Source organism: Sciurus vulgaris, assembly GCF_902686455.1.
Source record: "Sciurus vulgaris genome assembly, chromosome: 8".
Classification (NCBI taxonomy): Eukaryota; Metazoa; Chordata; class Mammalia; order Rodentia; family Sciuridae; genus Sciurus; species Sciurus vulgaris.
This window is the reverse complement of record NC_136468.1, coordinates 73,912,160-73,937,627: the sequence shown is the minus strand read 5'-3', so window position 1 is coordinate 73,937,627 and position 25,468 is coordinate 73,912,160. Positions and strand designations below refer to the sequence as shown.

The following is a 25,468-nucleotide window of genomic DNA, read 5'->3' as shown; positions in this document are numbered from 1 at the left end:
TGAGTTCAATCCCCAGTACCAAAAGTGTATTGCTATTTAATTTTAATTTCTTATTATTACCATTATATAGAAATATAATTGAAGTTTGCACATTAAACTTGTATTTTGTCATCACTTAATTTACTTAATAGGTCAGTAACATTTTTTTAGATTTATAGCATTTTCCATATTGATAATTGTATATGCTGTGATTAGAGAGAATTTTACTACTTCCTTTTAATCTATAAGCATTTTTCTTCTTTTTTCTATTTTTAAAATTACCTTGTTACATTGGCCAGACTGACAGACAGTGCTGAAGTGAACTGATAAAATTGGGTATCCTTCCTTTATTTTTTGTTGTTAGGGAGAAACTATTCAATTTTCCAATACTAAGTATTGTGATAGCTAAAAGTAGGCATTTCATTAATGCCCTTTATCAATCTGAGGAAATAGCTTTCTGTTCCTAGCCTCCTGAAAATTTTTATTATGACTGGTACTGAATTTTGTCAAAAGATTTTCCTGGGAGCTGGGGCTGTAGCTCAGTGGCAGAGCACTTGCCTAGCACATGTGAGGCACTGGCTTCAATCCTTAACATCACCTATAAATAAACAAATAAATAAAGTCATGCTGTCCATCTACAACTACAAAAAAAATTTTTTTAGAGAAAGTTTTTTCTGTATTTATAGCTAATATGGTAAAGTGCATTGATCAATTTTCAAGTATTAAAAGCACTTTGCATTTTCTTGAGAAATATATTCTAGTAGAATGTATATGCTATATTTGTTTTGCTCCAATTTCATAATAATTTTTAAATCCATGTTCATGAAGAATGTCAGTGTGTAGTTTTCTTATCTCGTAATGTCTTTGGCTGATTTGGGCATCAGGGTAGTGCTACCCTCATAAAATGAATTATAGTCTCTAATCTCATATCTAGGAAAATTTGCATAGGCTTGTATGACTTCTTTTATAAATCCTTCATAAAACTCACCGGTGAAGCCATCTGGACTTAGAATTTTCCTTGTAGGAAGGATTTTAACTACAGATTCAGTTTCTTTAATAAATAAATGTGGAGTTTACTTGGACTAACCATTCATTCTTGAGTGAGTCAAGTGAAATTATAATTTATGCAAGTATTTAAGAGATCCACATAAAATTTTTAAACTAAGGATAGTCATTTGAATTGTCACACAGATGACATCTTTTAGAAAACCAGAGCAGGGGGTTCCATAATTACGGATTCACCTACTTAATAAAATGGGTTTGCAACATCAGAATCAATACTCATGGCCCTTTTGTGATCATCCACAGAAATACACAGCTGGAAAAAAAAAAAAAAAAGAGTTGAGTCACTGATGCACATAATCTCACTGGAGGGTTAAAAAGAAAAGAAAAACAAAAAAAAAACAAGGCTGTGCTTTCATTTCCATTCCCATACACAGATGAAGAGATGATGGAGATGGGAGGAGACAGGGCAGTACGGTGCTAGAAACTCCAGCTTTGGGGGTGGGAAGGGCCTAGTTGGCAGAGTTTGAATCCTGGCTTAGACGCCTATCAGTGGGGCAGTCTCACTCAAAGTCACTTAACATCTGAACTTGTAAAATACAATAGGATCTTCTCAGTTGAGTTGTTTTTAGGATTTAAGATTGTAACCAATTTGAGATAGATGTATGTGTGTATCTAGATCTCTATCTCCATCTATATCTATTTATTTTCCCTAGGAGTGGTAGGTCAGTATTCACGATTTCATTTTTCATGGTTACTTTATAGAACCTAACTACTATTGATGACAAAACCAATTGTAGCCAGGTGCAGTAGCACACACCTGTAATCCCAGTGGCTGGGGAGGCTGAGACAGGAAGATAGTGAGTTCAAAGCCAGCTACAGCGAAAACGAGGTGCTAAGCAACTCAGTGAGACCCTGTCTCTAAATAAAATACAAAATAGGCATGAGGATGTGACTCAGTGGTCAAGTGCTCCTGATTTCAATCCCTGGTCCCCACCTCCAACAAAAAAAACCAACTGCCCTTATCTTTCTTCTCTGATACTGTATGATTTTTAGTATAGTAGTACAGTTTTTCAGTATTAAAAAAAACTTGCTTTTAGGATAAACTGCTTCATCTGGTCATGAAGTAATATGTTACATAGTGTTAGAGTCGATTTGCTAAAGTTTTAGAAAGGGTTTTTATAAAGAAATTTTCTGAAAAAGTGAGACCTCTACACTCTACTTCCTTTCTGGGTTTTTTTTGTTTTTTTTTTTTTTTAATATTTTTTTAGTTGGAGCTTGACACAATACCTTTATTCATTTATTTATTTTTATGTAGTACTGAGGATAATACCCAGTGCCTCACACATGGTAGGTGAGCACCTCACCACTGAGTTGGTGATCGCAGCCCCTCCTTTCTGGATTTTAAATTAACTTTAAGATAGTTTCATTGTCCCCAGAGAGGGAACTGGCCAATTTCTCTCCAAAGCAACTGACTGGCCTAATATTCAGATACTGAAATATGGGGATTCCATATGAACAACTGGAGGCCTTCAGTCCAGCAGTAAAGCTTCACCAGTGCACAAACTTAACAAGGCACACAAGAGGTAGTTTGGTTGGTTGGTTGGTTTTTTCTTTCCAGTTAGCCTTTTAGTTTTTAATTTGTAAACATAAATGAATAATGAAAGACCTCTCCAGATATTGGTGAAAACTCTAATTTGAAGGTAGAGACTAAAATAAGGAAACAAAACAATAACTTGAAAGACAAAAAAGATAATTCAGGGATACCTGCAAAATACCCAAAAATTATCTCTGACATTTCCAAAGGGAATTGTGTATCTCAGAAGAATTGTACATCCATGAAACATGAACAGGAAACTGTAAAAGAGAATAGTCAGGGGAGTAAACAATAATGACTAAATAATGAAAATGCAAAACCTATGGTTTAAAATTATGGAAAAATTTCAAGATGACTGCAACACAGCATAGCATGAAATCAAATATGGGACCCCTCCCCTCCCAGGGACCTACTTGATCACACAAACCCAGACACTAGATCAGGGAATAAGAAAGCTCTTGGAAATGAAATATATGATAGCATGAATAAGAAAACTGAATTGAAGAGTTGGAAGATAAAATATGGAAACTGCCCAGGAAATTAGACAAAAAAATGAAAGAATATTCAAGAAAAACAGAAGATAGAATAGAGATTCACAGTGTAAATTTGTAGTCTCAGAGGATAGAGAAAATGGAGGGAAGAAAATAATTCTAGAAATAATAGAAGACAAGTTCCCAAACTGAAGGACATGGGTTTTTAAATTGAAAGGACCAAAATAATACACTTACTATGAAATGCTGAATTTCCTTGGACAAAGATAATTTCCCAACAGCTTTCAGAGAGAGAGAGAACCAAAATAATCGGGTCACATACAAAGGGCTGGGAATCAGAACGGGAGCAAAACCATAATGTTCACTTAACCAGAAATTGTGATATAACTACTATTTTGAAAGACTGTGGAGAAGGGAGGGGAATAAAAAGACTGAATCATCATTTACCATAGTAAGAAGTCCGTGGACGGTCTGTCTCAGTGAAAATTCACGAAAGAGCAAGAGAAGCATTCAATTTAGAAATTTGGAGGTAAAACTCTTGGAAAAGAAGAAAACCTGTTTCAACTAAAAGGCAAAGGTCTTTTGAATGTAGGAATTATATTGGGGAAATAAAGCTACTATTTTTTAATGTAAATCATGTAGAGCTGGAGCCCTTGTAATTACATGTGTTACTAATTTAACAATTAAAACGGTATTAAAAAGTAGATAAGGATGCACTGGGTTTTGCGTGGGACTTTAACAGATGTGACAGTAATGATTCTGCTCTCCCCAGATTCCCGGTACATTCTCCTGCCTGTCGTGTTACATCACCTCCACATTCACTTGCAAGAACAGAAGGACTTGATCATGTGCGCACGTATCCTTAGCAACGTATTTTGCCTCATCAAGAAAAATAGCTCAGTAAGTAAATACAGGTCATAGTATGTAGTTCCCATCAAATAGCTTTTGGTAGTAAAATTTTAAACATCTTCAAAGAAACCACCCAACAGAGAAACCCTCTGAAACTCACTTTCATTTGCCACTGGACTGGGTTTTTTTGCCTTTTCTCGGAAGGAATTTTTTTTTAACCCTCGTGAGATTACTGTAACCCTAGCTAACCTGGGTTCTTAAACTTAGGTTTCAAGAAAAAACTGAATACCAAGTGAGAAAAATTAGAAAGCTCAAAGCCTCCCACATGTGTCTTTAATCTCGATGTGATGAACACTCTGTGGCAAGAATAAATTACTACTTGCAAAGAAGTTGTTGGGGTCCATTCTGTGAGACCACATCAGGATGCTCAGAGCTTGGCTTCAGCCCTTGGGCCTCGTCCCATGGAGATTGTGGAAGCAAAGGACAGCCCCAGGAGACGAGGGATAACTTGCAATACAAGCATTACTTTGCCCCCAACAATAGTTATCTAAATTGTTTAGGCTTTGGGGATTCTTGTCAATGTGCTTGACTCTTGATGCAGTGTATTGTGTTAGAGAATGTGGTGCGAAATAAGAAAAACAGCATACTTGTTTATAAATGGGACCAACCAGGGTATTTCTATTCATGGCTCGGGGGTTTTGTGTGACATGCACATAGGAAGGATATCCTGTTCCAGTTCTGTCAATCTGCAACTGTTAAGTATTATCCTTATTGGTAACAGGTTGTACAAGGCAGAATTTTGGCAGTGAGTGCTGAGATGCCTGTGTCTGTGCTTCCCTAATACCTCTGTGCTTCACTTTCCCCATTTTTGTCACTGTTATGATCAGCTCTGAAGAGCTGGGATGGGTCCCCAAGGGAGCCATGGAGAGAGGGCCCCAGTAGTGTGGGAGCAGAGTTGGTGTTTTAGTCAGCTTTTTCACTGCTGTGACTAAAAGAACACAACCAGCTCAACTGTAGAGTAGGAAAAGTTTATTTGGGGGCCCACAGGTTCAGAAGTCTCAATCCATAAACTACCAACTACATTCCTGAGGGCTCCAGGTGAGGCAGGACATCATGGTGGAAGAGTGTGGCCAAGGGAAACAACTCACATGTTCATGAGAGAGCAGAGAGACTCCACTTGTCAGATACAAATATATACCCAAAGCCACGCCCCGATTCCCACCTTCTCCAGCCACACCCTACCACTCAGTTAATCCCTATCAGGGGATTAAATTACTCATTGGGTTAAGACTCTTACAAGCCTTGCAAGCACAAGGCCCTGGGTTCAATACCCAGCACCAAAAAAAAAAAAAAAAAAGACTCCTACAAGCCAACAATTTCTCCTCTCAACCTTCTTGTATGTCTCACACATGAGCCTTTGGGAGACAACTCACATCCAAACCAGAACAGTAGTATTTGAGGGAAAAAGGCTAAAAGCCCTGAATCTAAAACTGTGATGACTGGTGTGTGCAAAGGAACAGTTCACTTTTACCCACCTCGGAGATCCAGGCCCCAGAGGAACTGGATTAGAAGAGTGGCAACAGGGAGAAGCCATACATTCTGATTTAAAACTCCCTCTGTAAATACATACTTGGAATATTTTTCCAAATTATAATTACTGCAGTTAAAAAGTAAGCTAAATTGTTCACTATGCAAAGCCAAAAATAAATATCAGCAGTAGTGGAAGTTATTAGTTTCTATTTCTCCTTCTCTATCTCAATTTGGAAGTTGCGACCAGGTTTTGGACCTTGTGATAAGGATTTCAGAGCAGAAACCTACTTATTGGAGGGGAACCTTGGTAGCTTTCTTTCAAGTATAGCAAGGTTCATAAAATCATAACCTAAAAGCTTGTTAGAATTTCACACTTTCTACCAGTATTCTTTACAAAGAGTGATCTCCTTGGTAAGGAGCATTTGTACACAGAGTTTTGTCTTGTGCAAGTATAATAAAAGAACCCAGATCCACCACATACAGTCAGTGCAGAGCAATTTGAATATCTCTCTCAAATCCTGGGGGCTTGGGTAGTATTAACTGTGCTTCAGGAAAGCAGTTCTTGTCACGGTTGAACCTAGCTCCATGCTAGCTAAGGGTGTTTGTCTAGACTAATCACCATTTCCTAATATTTACATGTAGGATTTTTTAAAATCGTGTTTTATAGGAATAGTTATTTGCATATCAACCAGTGTTTGGGAAAATGACCTGTGTAGCTCCAGTGTGGAGAAGAGTAAATGTAAGCACAATTGGGAATCACGGAATTACATACTTTAAGAATCAGGGGAGTCTTTCAGTGAGGAAGCAGGCGTAGAGAGGCAGACTGACTTGCCTGAGATACCTGCCTATTAGAGGCATAGCTGTCATTCTCGGTTGACCTGTTGTGCTTCCTGTGGTCTCATCCCGCCTTTTCATTTGTATCTCAGGTATCCACTGCACAGCCAGGTGGTGTACCCTTGGGCAAGCTGTTACTTCTCTGGGCCTTGGTTTTCTGTGAGGTCATTCACTTAAGCAAGGTCCAGGTCTCTCATGCTCTTGAGTTCTCTTGAGTCTTCAATTCTATATTTGGAAATGGATCTTTTCCCCTTTTGCAATTAAAGAGAGAATAATACACCTATTAAGCCACAATTTCCTGAAGATTTTTTTTCCCCCCTAAGGAAAAATCTGTGTTGGAGGAAATAGATGTGATAGTGGCCAGCCTGCTGGACATCCTGCTGAGGACCATCCTGGAGATCACCAGCCGACCTCAGCCATCCGGCTCCACAATGAGGCTCCAATTCCAGGATGTGACTGTAAGATTAAAGCAAATGGCACTTGGAACAGGGCCTAATTTGGCTTCTTAAAGCTTCAGTCACTTTGAGGGTGGGTTACTATAAGAATCCGGGAAATTCAAGCTTGGGAGAATATCTGCAAACGTTTCAAATGTATGTGAAGTTTCCTTAATTTTATAAGAAAACTGGGATATGAATCTTGTGGTTAAAAGATCTTGCAGCAAGCATTTTCTAATTTCAGAAAGCTAACTTTGATATTAGTTTGTTTTGCCCAATTTAATCTACAATTTTATATTCCCAGTTCACTTAGTAAATTTTCATTCTCTTTTCACCTATCAAATTGCCTGAGGAACCAAAAATGGTGAAATAGGGCCATGGGAGTCAGGGGCCTTGGATTCTAATTTTGGATTTTTCATTGTGTCTAGCCAGGGTCTTTACTTTGCTAAGCTTCAGTTCCCTCAGCTATGAAATGATAAGATTTGACTTGGTAAATTCTAAGGGGCCTTCAAGACCCACTATCTGAGGAGTCTAATGTAAATAATGCAATTCACATAAACTATTAAGAAATGATGTATCTGACAGTTTACATATATGTACATATATATATTTAAATATGTGTACACATTTTTTTTTTCTTTCAGCAGTGCTAGAGGCCTGTGCATACCAGGCAAGCTCTGTACCAGTGAGTTATCCCTAGCCATTACACACACATATTTCTATTTAAAATACACATTCAACTACTAAAAAATATCTTTAGTCTTTATTGAGAATGTTCTTGCAAGCAAATGGTATCATTTTCTGAAATGTCATTAGATACTGCAGTTTTCACATATAAATTATTTACAAAAGCATCAACCTTTTCCATTAGTTTTACCTATAGTGTGCTATGGAACTGCTGTCTTAAAAATGCTCACCTAGACCCTAAGGCAAACAATTTTTTTTAACTTAAAATAATAAGTGTGCAGTAGTTTTCCTTCAAAAGTTGGCTGTTTCAGGATGGCTATCTTTATGTTGCTTTCTTCTCACTTCTGTTGCTGAGATTTACCTGAACAAATGAAATTCTGGTTTGGGGAAGTAAAGTTAAATTCTTTGTTAATAAACTAGAGTTGAAAGTATCATGAAAAGCTTCCTAATGAGTATAGTTGCCACACTGCTTCTTTAAAAGAAGTGTAAATTGCAGTCTCTCATTGGCCTAATGGAATTTCACCTGTAAAATGGGGCCTGACTTCTAGAGTTTGCTGCATGTACTTGTCACATTACCTGTTGCACAATAAATTCTCACACCATATTACTGCTGCTTAATGCCAATGGAGTTCAAAAGTTTGGGGGTTTTGTTTTAAATATGGGGGACTTTTTTTATCTTTTTTACATTAAACTTTTCATTTTGATAAGTATAATATGCAGTCAAAGAAAATAATATAAAGCTATCCCACGTGCCTTTTACTTAGTTTTCTCAATGGTAACCTCTTGCAGTATTCTAGAACAACAACACAACCAAAATACTGACATTAATAAAATTAGGATGCAGAATATTTCCATCACCCTGAGTATTACTCGTGTTTCCGTTTTATAGCTAAACCCACTTCCTTTGCACCTCCACCTCCTCCTTAAGCCCTAGCAACCACAACTCTGTTCTCTATTTCTCTAATTTTGTCATTTCAAGAAGGTTATATAAATAGAAACATATAGTATGTGATCTTTTGTGACCTTTTTTAAACTTGACATAATTCTCTGAAGATTCATCCAGGTAGTTGTATCACTAGTTCCTTTGTAATTATGAGTATCACTCCATGGTGTGATAAAACATGGTGTGTTTAACCATTCACCCACTAAAGGTCACCAGGTTTGTTTCCAGATTTCAGCTATTACCCATAAAGCTGTTACATACATTGTGTATAGGTTTCATGTGAACATAAGTCTTATTTTCTGTAATATAAATTCCCAGGGTTATAACTGCTAACCCATATGGTAGCTGCATGTTTAAATTTTTAAGGAACTACCTGATTTTTCTCCACAGTGGCTATGCCATTTTATATTCCCATTTATGAATAGGTTCTCAACACCCTCATTACATTTGGTATTGTAACTTAACTTTTCTTAAGGGTGGGGTGCTTTCTGATAGGTATAGAGTGATATCTTGTTGTGGTTTTCATTTGTATTTCTCTAATAATTAATGACACCTACATTCTTTTCGTATACTTATTTGCATCTCTGTATCCACTCCAGTGAAATGTTTCTTTATATCATTTCCATTTTCTTATTGAATTGCTCTTTTACTGTTGAGTTTTGATGGTTCTTTATATATTCTACATATTATGTAGTTCATTATTCAAAACATGGTTTGTTGGTGTTTTCTCCCACTCTGTAGTTATTTTTTTTTAATTCTCTTACCAGAGTTTGCAAAAGCAAATATGTTTAGCTTTAATGAAGTCCAGTTTATTAAATTTTCCCTTTTTTGGATCCTGTATTTGGTGTCAAGTCTAGGAACTCTTTTGTCTAGTTCTATATCCTGAAGTTTACCGCCTAGCTTTTTTCCTAAAAATTTTATAATTTTGTAATTAGCATCTAGAACCATGAAACATTTTAAGTTAATTTTTTGTGCAAGTTGTGTTGAATCATTTTAACACCTCCATCATCTCAATGTTGACATCTGTTGACAGTCTTTTTTTCATTCAGTTTGAGATATTCTTGTTTCTTGGTGTAATGATCTTCATTTGAAATCTAAACAGTTCTGTGTTATAAGATTCTGGATCTTATGTAAGCCTTCTGTTTTTGCTGAATTTATGCAGTCTCATTCAGTTGGGAAAGAAGAAGATTCCAACTTATTATGGCCAGATGGCGGTAGAAGCCCAAATCTTGACACCTGAGGGAAGAGGGATCCTTGTTACTGCTGGGCGGGATGGAAAGTTCTGGCCTTACACATAATCTCTACTGACATCATTGTGGGAATGGCCCTGTTATTCCTGGGCGATAGTGAATGCCCTGACTCTCCAGGAGGCCTCCTCTGGCACCACCCAGTAGGGAGAGAAAAGTGTGATTGTTACTGCCAGGTAATAATGGAAGTCCCCACCTTCACTGACACTTCCCACTGGGGATGAAAGTATCTACTCCCTTTGGGTTTTATCTGACACAGCCCTAGGAGAGATTGGGGTTCCTTATTACAACTTCATAAAGGTGAGAGTCTAGGCTCCCACCTCGCCTTCAAGGTGGAAATGTGGGTGAAGCCAACAGATTTTGTGGTGTTCAACTGGAGTATAGTAGTTATTACTTAAACTATTGTCTTGTCAGGGTCCCCTTTCCTGTCCTTTGGTTACAGAGCAGGCTTCTCTTAGGGACTCCCTGACTCCAAAAACTATTGGTGTTTCAGGAATACCTGCTTCTTTTAATGCCAAGTTTGGAGTAAACAAGGGGCAAAAAGAAAATAGCACCATGACCTTCCTTGGGTCTCAAGTTTCCTATTCAGTCTGTCTTCTCTCTCCAGCTTTCACAGTCTTCTTCTGTTTGTCTCTTTATATATAATATCTAGGTTTTTAATTTTGCTTAGTAGGAATAGTAGGGGGACGTATACTTACCTTTTTACATAGGTATAAGGGAAGTCTTCATTATAGTTTTGATGGTAACATGTAACTATTTCCTGGAAATAAACCTGTTACATGAAATTATAATAGCCCAGCAAACAGAATCATAGCAAATGCTGCACATAGCAAGTACTGCCTGTGGTCACAAGCTAAAATGCTTTCCTCATCTCTATGGGAAATTCTTGTTCTTTAGGCCATCACAGTGCAATAACCAGTGAGAAGCAACAGACTCAAAGAAGGCAGTGAGTCAGGCTTGCGGGTGATGTAGGGGGTGGGGCAGACATGGTGACCATCCTGAGTCCTAAATTTTAGAAAAATCACATAAAGAGAGTCCTTCCCACACAACTCTGTGGTGCTCTTTGCTGTGTGAAAAGCTTAACTCTTCAAGAAATGTGAGATGAAATTTTCTAGGAAACTCATCCAAATTCTTTTGTGACTTTACCTTCTATGACTCTGGTTTTATGCTTTAAGACATTTTTTTTGGAGGACTCAGGCAGACCTGGTTTGATTTACTGTTTCACTGACTGCAGGATGTGGGTTGAGTTACGCATGTCTCTAAGCCTCTGTTTATCTTTAAAACAGAGAAAATAATTTTCCTCATCCCAAAGTTAATGACAGGATTTTGTCAAATCTGTCAATGTGTTTGAACGGTATCTGGTCTAAGAATAAATTTTAAACATTAGTTTTTGTGGCAACGACAGGAATCACACTAATATTGTCATTGTTGCAGACATCTTTTGTGGTTATAGCTAATTCTACGGTGAGATATGTGCTTTGGTCATTCACCAAATCATTTCACTCTAGGCACAGAAGATCTCCTCATTTTCCTGCAAGAGAACAGGCTTTCTGAACTGGGAGTCTTTATGTGGCAGTTTCCTATTGAGCACCTTTCAGTCTTTGCAGGCACATGTTTTAAAAAGTGCCCGTGCTGAGTGGACACACTGTGGGCAGAAGCAATTCCCACAAGCATGTCATGATGAGTTTCTCCATGCTCTGTTAACTACCATGGTTGTGACCCTGCCTCCCAGCAACCCCAGCATGAGGACAGGCTTCTGCTGTATCATAATTCCAAATAACAGTAGTCTTATTTTTACCATTTAAAAGGATTGTACTTTTTGTTCTTCTACCAACTGTTCTTTAAACTTTAAAATGTTCTCTCTGGCTTGGAAAAAAAAAAAAAAAAAGCACCATTGTAATCGGTTCCTTTCAAAAATCTAATTGTACATAGAAGCAGATTGTATAAAGCAACATAATGGCCATTTGCCTCACACCCTCAACTAATTGGACTCCAGAGTTCCTTACAACTTATAAATGCTTCTTTGCACATAATTCTGTTAAGTACCTCTTCAAGTGCAGTTGACTTAGCTCAGCATAGACAGCATCTAAGACAGATACTCTGTATGCTTATCTAAAGTTTTCATGTTCGTAATTAGAAAGGAAAAGGGGTGCAGGAGAATTCTGTTAAAATATCTGGAAAAAAAGCATGCATGTATTTATTGAAAGGTTTCTTGACACATTCAGTTTCTCTTGACAGCTAGTCATAGAAATGCCCATTATATTTCATGTGTACATAAAATTGGTGCAAGTGACTAAAGACCATGGAGTTTTAAAGACCATTTATTAAGAAATTCCCCACACTAAACTAAGTGAATCTTGGCTAATGGTTTTTTTAAAACATATTTTTAAAAGTAAATTGTGAATGTAAGATTTTCCTATAGACACAGTCCTAAAATATCTTAAAAATAAAGAAAATTACATTGTAGTTGAAAAATACATCAGTAAAAATATTAAACATCTTGTCTTCTTACTAGAGTTTAATGTGCTTCATGTTCCTAAATTGAGTAAGTGAATGAATAAAAGTGAATTGTAGAGTAGATGTTGGGGTTGACAATATGGCTTCAGTGTGCCAGAGTTCATATTTCAGAATGGTAAGTTATTTGCAGTGGATTTAAGCCAGATATAACAAATAGATAGTTAATAACCTGAATTCAAAGAAGTGTTATCTATATGTACATTGATCATAAAGACCTACTGAAAGTCTCTTCATGCTTGAAATTTTTTCTCATTGTTACTTATGTTACAGATAATATGTAGTTTTTCAAACTTCAAATTATTTCAGTTGTCACAGATGTTGTGTTAAAGTAAGAAAGAATATGAATCTAGTAGATGTATTAAAGATAGTTTGGATAGAATAGAGAAAATCTAAAAGACAAAAAACTGGGTTTCTACAAACTAGATTTGCATTTTTAAATTGAGACATAATAAATTGAAAAATATCAATATTGGTTATCAACAAACAGACTGTTTTACTTATTTCTAAATCCCCAAGCTCAATTATATTTTCTTTATAAAATCAAACCATCCAGAGAATTTGGAAGAAAAGCCACTGAGGGCAGACTTCTAGAGACACAGATACTTAGTTCACATTCTAGTTGTGCAAGCTTGCTGTGAAATCTGGAGTAAACTTTTGAACTTTAACAAATACTTATTATATCTTTAAAGTGAAATCGATAGAGTCTACCAACAAGGAATAAACTCAACAATGCAATCAAAGTATAGTAACTTCTGTACAGTGTAAATCATAGTGAGTTTTTTTTTTTTTTTTTTTAATAAAGAAAAGATGTTTATTTTGGTTTCACAATTTTGGCCCTTAAGGTCATGGAGTTGCGTCTGGTGATGGCCTGCTTGTTGGTAGACTGCTGATGTGGTGCAGGCACCACAATGAGACAGGGAATCCACAGGAGACCTACCCAGACTGACTTTAAAGCAAACCCACTCTCAGATAACTTATCATTCCCTCAAATATTTTAATCCAGTAATTGCAAGAATGGTTTAATTCATTTATGATGGTGAAGCCCTAAACACCTTTTAAAAGAATCCCCTGACCCCATCTCTAAATACCTTATAATGGGAATTGACTTTTAACTGGAGTTTCAGAGGGAACAAACTATTTTCAAACCATAGCAACAAATCATGGACTTATCCTGCCCTTTTCAAAATTGTGATATGACTTACTGAATATTTCTTTTATGGGTAGGAGATAGCATCATAACCAAAAATACTCTCTTAATTCCAGATCCCACTTTCTCCTCATGTCCAGAATGCATTGTAGATGAGTCTACATCTGTCATAATAATTGCAGTCCCCATTCCTTTTAACCTAGGAAATCCTCAGTATCCTATAGCCCCATGCCAGATATGTCTCTTCCAGAAAGATATTGCTACTGGGTCCTTTGACAGCCCTGACATCTCATAGCCTTTAACTTACACCTTAGTCCTTATATTACAATCACTTCTTCGTACATTTTGCTTGACCATCTTACTTGAGAATAAGACATTTACTTATCTAGTGATTTTCCATGTTTATCTCATCCTAGTTATTCTTGTTAAAACTTACGTATTTATTTTTGGTGAAACCAGAGTTGCATAATTTTTATTTTTTTCTCCATTTTTATTTTTTTATTTGTTCTAATTATTTATACATGACAGAATGCATTTTGACACAACATACATAAATGGAGTATAACTTCTTGTTCTTCTGGTTGCACATGATATAAAGCTACACCAGTTGTGTAATCATGTGTGCACGTAGGTTAATAATGTCCAGTTCACTCTACTATCATTCTTAGTAAAGTTTTAATTGAGTTAATTGCCATATAGTAAATTGCACATGTTTAAAATTTACAGTTTGGTATGTTTTGACATGTGTATACCCATGGTCCAGCACAGTAGTCAAGATAATGAAAATAACCATTGTCCACAAGTTTCCTTTTGCCCTATTGGCTCTGTCTCACTCCTCCATACTGCTCCATCACCAAGCAGACTGACCTGATTTTTATATTAAATAATCTAGCACTATACATATGCTTGCATTTTTCCAGGATTTTATATGAGAGAATCATATAATATATAGTTGCTGTTGGTTTGCTTTTCTTTTTCTTTGACTATTCTAGGTCCTTTGCATTTCCATATATATATTTAAATTAGCTTGTCAGTTTCTGTTCTCAGTAAAATCTGCTGAAATATTGATTGGAATTGCATTGAATCTATATGTCAATTGCAATGAATCTATATGTCAATTAATATCTTAACAATAGTGAATCTCTCCCAATTCATGAATATAACATATCTCTCCTTTTATTTAGGTGTTCTTTAATTTCTTGCATCAGGGTTTTATAGCCTTCAATGTGCAAATCTTACACCTCTTGTGTTATATAGACCACTAATTATTTCATATTTTAAAGGTATTATAAAGGATATTATTTCAAATTTTAATTTTGTATTTCTCATTTCTAGTGTATAGAAGTGAAATTGATAGTTTTTACACTTATATTGTGGGACATTGAAAATTTTTTTCTCTTCTTTTTCTTTTTTCGTTGTGCTATTGGTTGAACCTGTGATCTCGTGTATATTAGGCAAGTGTTCTACCACTGAGCTACACCCCCACCCCCAAAAAATTGTAGTAGCTCTTTGTAGATTCCATAGCATTTTTTTTTCTTTTTTTTTTTTTCTTTTAATGTAAAAGTATAGTTCAGGAAATTCTTTTTTGGTTTTGTTTTATTTAAATTTTTATTTTTACAGATTGCCTTTTGATTTATTGTACACAAATGGAGTACAACTTTTCATTTCTATGGTTGTACACAAATAGGTTGTTCACGAATTAAGAGGTTTTTTAAAAAATTCCTTTCAAATATGTTTTCTCTGATTTCTTTTTCTTAACTTATTGTACTACCTAGAACCTGAATAGAAATCATGAATAAGCTCTAGTAGGTCTGAAAATCTTATTTTTCCTTCATTTTTGAAGGATGTTTTCACTGGATAATAAATTCTTGGTTGATAGTCGTTATAATCCCCTCATTCATTACTGTAAATATGTTGCTCTCATCCTTATCTTTATTACTCTGTATGAAATGTGTCATTTTTCTCTCACCAGTGTTAAGATTGTCTCCTTATCACTGGCTATAAGCAATTAAATTATGATATACTTCAGCATAATTTCCTTGATATTTCTTTTGCTTGAGTTTTTCTTTGATATGTAGTTTCTGGTTTTTAAAGAACATAAAGGTTTTCCCCCCTTCCATCTTCAATTGCTTTTTCTACCCCACTCCTCTTTGGTGCCACAAATTACATAGATGATAGAAAGAAAGGAAGGAAGGGAGGGAGGGAGGGAGGGAGGGAGGGAAGGAAGGAAGGAAGGAGAAAGAGAAAGAGAGAGAGAGAGAGAGAGAAAGAAAGAAGGAAAGATGATAGATTAATTCTGCTACTTGAAGTTGTTCTGTAATTCACTGTTTTTCTTTTTGTTTGTTTGCTTCTTCAGTTTTTTTGTTTTCTCTGTATGCTTTACTTTGGAGAATTTCTTTTACCCTATGTGCAAGATTAATAATCTTTTTTTCTGCACTGCCATTCAATGAAGTGTCATCTCATATTTTGTAGTCTGTTAGCTCTATTTCCAGTCCTGTGTGAACACTTGGCATTGTTCCTTAGTTCTTTCAAAGAGAGTTATTTTCCTAGCCTTGGGTTGTTTCTTCATACACAAGCACTAAATCATCAAAAATTGTTTCTTAAGTTTTCCATCACATGTGTGAAATATCAAAGGTTCCTTGGTTCATTAACAAGGTAATGTGTTGAGTTTGTCGTATTTCTATTGGTCCATCCTAGTTAGATTCTTGAATATTTACCCTAACTAATGTACAAGGGAAACCATTTTTCATATCTGTACATTGTAAATGACTGTCCACATAGAACCAACTTGAGTTCTGTGTTTCCCTCACGTGGCCATGAAGTTGTACCCTCAGGCTTCCTATGGCAGCTGTGTAAAGATTGGTTTGACTGTGCTAGCCCAGCTGACTGTTGGAAAGTCCTACTTCTCAGGGCTTTTAGTCTCCAGTTTTACATGTGAGCCTTTAGTCCTTTTCCGTGTAAATTCAAATAAACCAATTCCAATTAAACCATACTTCTGTAAATATACAGTTAGTTGCCACAGATTACTTCTCCTATTGTGTTCATATTGTTTTAAATGGTATTACTCTATTTAAAAATAGATGAATTCTTTGCTCAGCAAAAATGTTTGCACTAAAAACAAAAGAATTTTAAATTAGAAATGCATTAGAAAATGCAAGTGATAGCAGTTTTATAAAGGTCTTCAAATCCAAGGATTCTCTGCATACTTTTTAATTTTTAATTTTTGAGAATTGAACTTTGTAGGAGTAAGTCACAGAGAACCCAAGCATAAAGAATGGCTATTAAAACTATTTTCAAAGGGGAGATTGAAATCATCATTATGCAATGTATTGCTTTCTCTGCACCCTGTCAGTCAGTAAGCCAACTCTGATGAGTTGGAGAAGGTCATGTGAATTCAAAAATAGAGCATGAAGTTAAAGAGCTTTGGAGTAAAACCTCCTGAGGATAACTCCAACTCAGCCACTTTTTAGCTGTGTGATTTGGAGGAAGTCTTTTAGTGCATTTGAATCTGCAGTTTGCCTTCTTTAAATAATATTATACCCCAGTTCTACATAGTGTTGATATAAGGCTTAAATAATATAATAAGTGGAGGTATTTTAAATGCTCAGTAAATCATCATGGGCCTTATAACTTCCCTTCAAGTACATGGAATTAGTTCTCAAGTGAAGAGCTTCTGCCCAAGTTAAAAAAAAAAAAAAATCATAGTATGAAGTAAATGGTAATCATCACAGCAGGAAATTTTGGCTGTGATATTATAGATGATTTACATTAAGAAAAGTTCATATGGTGAATATGGATCATAAAGAATTTTTTAAAAATATTCTTCTTGAAGGAAGTTCAGAGTAAATTACCATTGTTCTTCATGTCCTCTCTTTAAAATACTATTTTTTTTAATTAGGGGGAGTTTGTTGCCTGTCTCCTGTCCCTATTACGACAAATGACAGACAGACATTATCAACAACTTCTTGATAGTTTCAATACAAAGGAAGAATTAAGGGTAAGTGACATTTTAAAATTTTTCCTTTAATATATCTTTTAGTTTTTCTTGTTCTTATCACTGTTCAGATAGCTCCTTGACAATTGCTTTACCTCTTTCCATTTAATTCTAAACAATTTTTTTCTCAGCCTTGTTCACAAATCTACTTGACTACATTGGTCTGTAAGGTTTCTATTACTCAAGCAAAGTAATTAACCCTGATTTTGGAGGACATAGGATTTGAAACATCTTTCATCCAAGTTCAGTAAACTAGAAAGAAAATAACAGAACTAAGAAGACAAAGCAAACAGAATAACTCTAGTTAAGTGGACCTAAAATATCACCTTAGTAAGATAAGGGAGATTATATAAACACATTGACCACTTTCATCTCCGTAGAACCATATTGAGAAGTTTCAGTTACAGCTTTCTGACAGGAGAAGCAGAGTTGTATTTGATATTCTTAACTATAGTCTATTCATGATGCTATGCTAGACTGACAGGCTAATATTGAATAGAAAGTAGAGAATCCAAGTTTATAAAAATCTAATATATGCCAAAAAATATCTAGTATTGGAGGAACAATAATGCTTCCTTTATGACATCATTAAAAACTTACAAGTTGATTGTCTGTAGTTGGAGAAATGACCTGTCATCTGCCCTTATTTACTTTCTTTCTCTTTCATCTCTTCAGTTTTCCAGACACCTTGCATATGTAAGTCATCATATTGGGAGAATTGTTTAAATGCTGGTTGATGGAAAATTATAGGTCAAGAAATAAAATTAAACTATAATGTTTGCTTGATGGGAGGCCTGTCACAGTTCCTTAGAGGAATATTGGTAGTTATGTGGATAGTGCAGAGGGGTCAATTACTGACTTTTTTTTTATTGGTGTCAAATACAATCTACACAGCACCTAATTGTCATATGCCACTGTGTTTTTTCGTTTTTGTATTCAATCTTGAGTTTAAAATTAAAAATAGATAAAAAGACCTTAGAACTTACAAAACTTGTGCGTACATCAAAAGAAAGGTAATTTTCACGAAGTTAACTTTCATCAGAGGCTGGCTATTGAATACAATTGAAGAATAATTAGATTTTACGTAAGATGACTGTGACTTCATATTTTTAAATTTCTCACAAAAAGACTTCATATTTTTTTAGAGCCTGAAAATTAAAAATAGCCAAGAAGATGGATTGAAAGATATGATTAATTTAATCAAGGTATTGAGTTTTATGCTCTAGTATTCACACTGACAATAAAGCAAATGGAAATAATCAGTGAAGTGTTTTATGTGGGCTTTATTTCAGTCAGCCAGAACACTTTTTCCAAAGACATATATTTTCCTCTTTAAAATTAGCTGGCCTTCAGACAAGAGAATTATTTAATGATACTAAATACTTAATCTGTCGTTCAGGAAATATAGGCTGAGAACCTTAGGCATGGCAAGCACTGAGCCAGGCACTAGGATTGTAATCCAGCACAGGACAGCTTCCAGTTGGGGGAATCAGACAGTAGTGGATATGGATATCCTATATGGTGGACAGGATAAAGACATGGTGATATGGTACATCTGGGAGTGGCTGCCAATAGACTCAAGGTAGCAGGAAAATTTCCCAATGGAGGTCTCAGCTAAGAACCTAGAGATTAGAAGAAGTGTGCTCTCAATTTTCACCTTGGGCTGGGGATATACCTCAAAGTGCTTGGCTAGTAGCATTCACAAGGCGCCCTGAGTTAGATCTCCAACACTATAAAAAAAATTTAAAAAAATAAAATGCCACCTTATTGCCCTAACACTGCTTACAATCTGAGATATTTTTATTTATGTATTTATGTATTTTCCCAACCCCCAGCTACTAGGTTATAAGCTTCTTGATATCTGAAACTTTGGTTCATTCCAGAACATCCCTAACACATATAAGTATTAAAGAACTATTTATTAAAGCCAGGTACAGTGATACATGCCTGTTATCCCAGCTACTCAGGAGGCTGAGGCAAGAGGATCTCAAATTTAAGGTCAACCTGGGCACCTAAGTGAGACCCTGTATCAGAATAAAAGTTTTAAAAGGACTGGGAGGTAGCTCAGTGGTAGAGCATTTGCCTAGCCTACATGTGGCCTTTCATTCAATCCTTGGAGGGAGGGAGACAGCAAGGAAGGGAATGAGGGAAGCAAACAAGGAAAGAAAGAAGGAAGGTTGGCTTGTTGATTATTTGATTGTTTGATAGAGTTTGAGGAAGAGAGTGGTTAAGATATAAGTCACTGTGATTGGATGTGGACTTTATTTTGAGGATATTTGGAAGCTATTGAGGTTATAAGAAGGGAAAGACAGGACTACATTTGTCTAGTTGTGCTATTTGTCCGGAAGTGGATTAACTAAAATGGAAAGAATAGGCAGAACCCTAGAAAGATGTATTAATCTAAGCTAGTAATTTGGTGTAATAACCTAAGCTAGAAGAGACTGTGGTCTGAAATAGAGAAGCTCATGGTAGTAGATTCTGGAGACATTTAGGAAGTTGAATTGGCAGGACTTGATAACTAACTGTATTTTAAAAGGTGAAGGAAATGAAGGAGTTGAAGATGACTCCCAAGCTCTTTAACAACAGACTAAATGTTGATGCCATTCACTGAACGGGGGACATAGAAGGAGTAGATATTGAGGTTTGGAAGCAAAGGTAAATTTTGTGTTAGTCCAAGTTTGGTCACCTGAGGGACATCCAGATGGAGGTGCTTAGTAGACAGTGTCTGGAGTTCAGGAGAGAGGTTAGCTGCAGAGCCAGGTTGGGCCACTCTCAACCTGTGAATAGTAATTGACATCATGGGACTTCCAAGGAAACTAGAAATCGAAAGGACCTACATGGAATCTTAAGCATTAAGGACGAGGGAGTGGTGAATAGTCCCTTTTCCTTCAAAGAGATTGTTAAGTCATTAATATTGTTGGAAAAGCTGATGAGCAATTCCAGTGGTGAAGGTGAACACCATGCTATCATGAAATTGAGAAATGAAAAAAGAGAAAGATATAATGGAACAGAAGTGTGTAATGTTCCAAGAATAAGAAGTTAAGGTGACTCCTTAAGGATAACTTTGGATGTTTCAGCGGTATTTATAATAGAGGAGACTGAAGCATGATTAAATGTTAATGATTAGAGCCAGTGGAGAGGGAGAAGCTAAACATAAAGGAGGGGCTAACACACCTCTAACACAAGGGAGGTCCCTGAGAAGACAGCAGGAGAGGAAAGAATTAGCCTGAACTGGAAGGGACACCTTTTCTGGTGTAGGACTAGAAGGGAAGTAACTGGAGTAAATGCCAGCGTGAGGTCATTTATTTATTTTTCTAAAGGCTAATTAGTCATCAGATTTTAATCTAAATATTAAAAGCTCAAATATCACCTTTCAATAAGTTTTTTCTGTTCTCAGTTTTCTGCAGAGCTGAAAGGCCTTCATTATATTCCTCAAAGCTATATTACATTATATTTCAAAGATAATAACATTAGTCCATAATCCCCTATCTAAAGTTCTTAGTACCAAATGTATTTTATAGAATTTTTGCAACTTCAGAAGGATAGATAATGCATTTACTGTATATTATAGTATTACATCTTTATCAGTATCTTCAATGAAACAAAATATTCACTCAAGGGGAGGAATGAATAAAGATTACAAATAGTTCAGGTCAGATTTTGCTGCCTAGTGGATTAGAAAACCAAAAAAAATTTTAACTCATTTACTCCTCAAAGGAACCCCATGAGGTAGGGCAAAACTTTGTTGATGATGTTCTTTTTTTTTTTTTTTTTTTTTTTGTGATACTGAGAACTGAACCCAGGAGCATATTCTACCAGTGAGCTACATCCCCAGCCCTTTTATTTAATTTGCCCAGGCTGGCGTTGAACTTTTAATCTTCCTGCCTCAGCCTCCCAAGTAGTTGGGTTTATATATGTCACTGTTCCCCTGGCTGGCCCCCCCTTACTATATTACAGATGCCAGTTACTTTATTCAGCAAACATTTCTTGAGCACTGTTGGCTAGACATAAGTAATACTATGGCTAATTAAGCAATCTGTTATAAAGGTCATCTAAATCAATACATCATAAATGAACATGCTATATATAAACAACAGTGATAACAACTAACAGTTAAAGAACACCTCCCCATCCCTCCACACAACCATAAGTCAGATGTGCTGATAAACATTGCTCCACACATCTCTTGTAGCATCACATTTCACTCCCCCACATTGGAAGATGGATTGATGGTGTTATTATTATTCCCAAGTTATTGGGAGAGCTAGGTATTCTACTAACATCCAACCTCTTTGCTCAGCCAACTGAACTCAGCTCTTCCCTGAGCTTTACTGAACTGTTATAAATCAAAATCTTTGCTATCATTGTCAGTTTTTTACTGTTAATAAGGTATTTCTAGTCATAGAGTGGAATATCTGAGAAAGACCAAACTAGAAGGAGAGGGGTTTTTTTTTTTTTTTTTTCTTTTTTTTTTTTGGGGTGAGGGGGGTGGCTGGGTTAGGGAGGGTGTATCTACATTTAGGTTAGAAATTAAATGAATAAAGAAACTATTAATAAGGCAAGGTACAAATTAATACAGTACTAGTTAATGAAAAGTACAATTGATATTGGGATTAGACACTAAAAATCCCACATAATTCTACTGTTTTAAAAAGTGAAAATCAAAATATATGTCCTATCCTAGTCCATTTTCTGTTGCTGTAATAGCATACCTGACACTGGAGAATTTATAAAGAAATGTGTATACACTCACAGTTCTTAAGGCTGGAAAGTCCAAAGGCATGGTGCCAGCATTTGCTTGGCTTCTGGCGAGGGCCTCATTCTGCTTCAATTCATGATGGAAAACAGGCAAGTGGGTATAGTCAAAGGAGAAAGAACACAGGGATGGACTTGCTTTATAACGATTTGCTCTTAGGACTCAGCCAGTCATGCATAAGCAAGAACTCACAGGAGAAAGGCATTCCTCCATTCAATGGTGCCCTGCCTCTGTGACCCACACACCTCCCACTGGGAATTAAGGTTCCAACAAATTAACTTTGGGGGACACACTCAAACCACAGCTTGTCCTCTCCCCTCCTCCAATGTACCATAATTCCCAGAGCTAGCTATAACCAACATATACCCTCCTAGACTACAATTCTATACTATATCCCTAAGTTTTTTATAAAAGTGGGATCATTTCATTCATATTGTGCTATACTTTTTTTTTTGCACAATATCTCATGGATAGTGTATATCCCAGTACCTCATTTTTCTGAACCTCATTATTTAGATTCTACACAACTTAGTCATTCTTTTTTTTTTTTTTTTTTAGTTGTAGATGGACATAATACTTTTATTTTATTTATTTAATTTTATGTGGTGCCAAGGATCGAATCCAGTGCCTCACATGTGCTAGGCAAGCACTCTACCATTGAGCCACAACCCCACACAATTTATTCTTGTGATGAACATTTTAAATGTTTCTGATTTTTGCCTCCAGAGAGAATCTTGCAGTAAATACCTACACACACACATCTCTATGGACTTGAATCCTTACTGCTGTAAAATAAATTCCTGGAAGTAGAATTGTTGGATCATAGTATATATACATTTTAAATTTTAATTGGTATTTACGTGTTAAGATTTTCAAATGAATAATTTTGTTTTTATTCCTAGCATCATTTGCTGTTTTCCTTTATTCTTATAATTTCAAAGAAAGATTTGTCTTAGCATTTCCCAAAGGTTCTTAATAAATAAAAATGAATTTTTGAAATTCTGTACTCTCAAGTATCTACTAAGACTAATAATGCTTTAACTCCATTCATGCTTAAAGAACCTGAAAGTCCATAGGGTTACTGTTGAAGTGATTTCTGGCTTTTGAAACACATGCCACTTCTTCTCCTTGGCCCTCAGGTACTTCTGCGTGAGTGGTGTGAGTCACAGAATCAGAACACAGTTGTGTGGGAGAAGACTTGAGGGCTGGCACTCTGTATTGTTTAATTTTTTTTTCCTTCTGTACATTACATTATTTTAATATGAACAAAAGCAAACACAAAATTAGTGATTGTTTTTTTCTCTTCCTGTAGCCAGTAATATTTTATTATTCATCCACCTCATACTGAGGACTAAAATTTTGTCCATATCCTTAGCATTTCATGTATATACAGCAGTTAGACTCCTGTTCTTTGTTGATTATGACTTTTCATATAGAACCATGGGGAGCTTGGTGTAAGCCTGAGATTATACAAGTACAGCACTATTTTAACTTCTCATTGCCACCCATATGCTGGCCCACTAGCTTTGAAAAAATTTAATCTGATCAAACTTTGATCCAACCTTAAAACTGAGCATTTCCCATTACCTACAGAACGAAGAACCATCTCTTTGTCATGTTGTCCCTATCCTCAATCTACCTTCCATCAATATTATCCTCCATTTCCTTCAAAAGAACTTCCACCCCAGCCACTTAAAACTACTTGTATATTCCTAACAAAGCATATACATAACTCCTGATTCCTTTTCGTCTTTCTATTTAAAATATCTATTCCACTACTAGTTTGCTTTGTGAAAATGTATAACTTATTCATTTTTTCCCTGAATTTCACTCATGCTTCAAAATTCAGTTCAGGGTTCTCTTTCGTGAAGAAGTCTCCAAAGACTGTGGTCCACCCCTCTCGTAACACTTAGCAATATACTGATTATTTGCTATTTATTTTATTTTCAATGAGTGTGGGTTCCTTAAGAGCAAAGGACCATGTCTTCATGTCTTAAGCACAGAGTCTACAATATTAAATCGTTGTTGAATGAGTGAGCCCTTTTAATAGATTTCTCCCTGCTTCAATAAGCCATCTTTTTCCATGTAATTATTTTGACTTATTGTCTTTATTTGAATATATTGATTACAGAGAAATAGTTCTATCACTCTAAAAGATTGAAGACCATTTGGGAGTTATTTTGCCTAATATATTTAAGGATTCCACTTTAAGGATGTAAATTTTAATGTGATAATGATTATTAACACCCTTTAATTGAATTCAAACCCCATATCAAGGGTATTACACTTTGCAAATTTACGATGAATTTTAAAAATAACACCCCAGGATGGTCTAAATCATAAGTGAAGGAAATAGGTTTCTAGAAGGTTCTGTCATATTCATTCTTCTTTATCTGTCTACCTGCCTCATGGTGTTTTATTTTCTGGATGTCTTAACTCATGTCTCAGAATTTCTGTGTCTTAACTCTGGGTTAAGTTCATGGTCCTAATTTTTGTCTTGTGCTATTGTTACTATCATAGTATCATGAATACAGTCATAAAATCTTTCTAAAACACAAAATTTTATCTTCCACATGTCTGCATAAAACCCTTTAATGTTCTCCACATTATCCTTAGAGCAAATTTCAAACTCCTTACCATAAAAAAGTTATGTGTTTTTTTTTTTAATCTTTCATCTATTCCTGTTTGTCTTTTATTTATTTGTCTTTTCTTTATCCTGGTTTATTTATTTTTTCTTTGTCCTTATTTATCTCTCAACCCCATTTCTCTTTTTTCTTTTTGAGAAAAAACATTTTATTTTTATTCAAGTAGCAATATTAGGTAATATTCAAAATTTTACCATTCAGAATTCAGGACTCAGATCATACAGTCATTTATCAGCAAATATAAATCATGAAATTTCTCTTTTTCTTTCAATTTTTTTTATATTGTTTCATGGAGTCTTCTTTCTTTGTTTTACTGTATGCATTTTATTATCTTCTTTTCCTCAACCCCATCTCTTACCCCTTCCTCTTGCAGTCTCTCAGTGCATGGACACCTGGCCTTCAGTTGTACCCTCGTTCATGGAGCATGCACACATCTGTGTGTTTATTAGATTAACATTCATCTCTCCCACCAAACGTGAACTCTCTGAAAGCAAAGAAAGCATTCCATTTGGGTGCCATGGTGTGGCATGATACAGGCATTCCATAAATACTTGCTGTATGAATAAATAAAATAATATATCTCACTTTAACCAGGCATCCCCAGCATCTAACATAGTGCCAGGCACATAGTAAAGCACCCAGTACTAATAAATAAATGAATAAATAAATGAATGAATGTATGTTAGTGATCATTTCTAAAATCATAGCAACTGCTACTGCTTTATTTTTTATTTCAACATAGACCTTTTGTTGTTTGGGAAGATTGTAATAAAAAACTGTCTTCTTTGAATCTCCTGGGCTATAGAAAGAGTAATT

General features: G+C 35.6%; 1 protein-coding gene across 2 annotated transcripts in view; it reads left to right on the top strand.

Moving 5' to 3' along the window:
• The window catches only part of DOCK4 (dedicator of cytokinesis 4), a 438,609-nt gene that overhangs the window by 324,224 nt on the left and 88,917 nt on the right, over nt 1–25,468 (top strand). For both annotated transcript variants that reach the window (XM_079149349.1, XM_079149348.1), the window contains exons 24-26: nt 3,842–3,969; nt 6,606–6,740; nt 17,156–17,254. In XM_079149349.1, the coding sequence (XP_079005475.1) occupies nt 3,842–3,969; nt 6,606–6,740; nt 17,156–17,254 (362 nt within the window). The remainder of the gene's footprint in view (nt 1–3,841; nt 3,970–6,605; nt 6,741–17,155; nt 17,255–25,468) is intronic.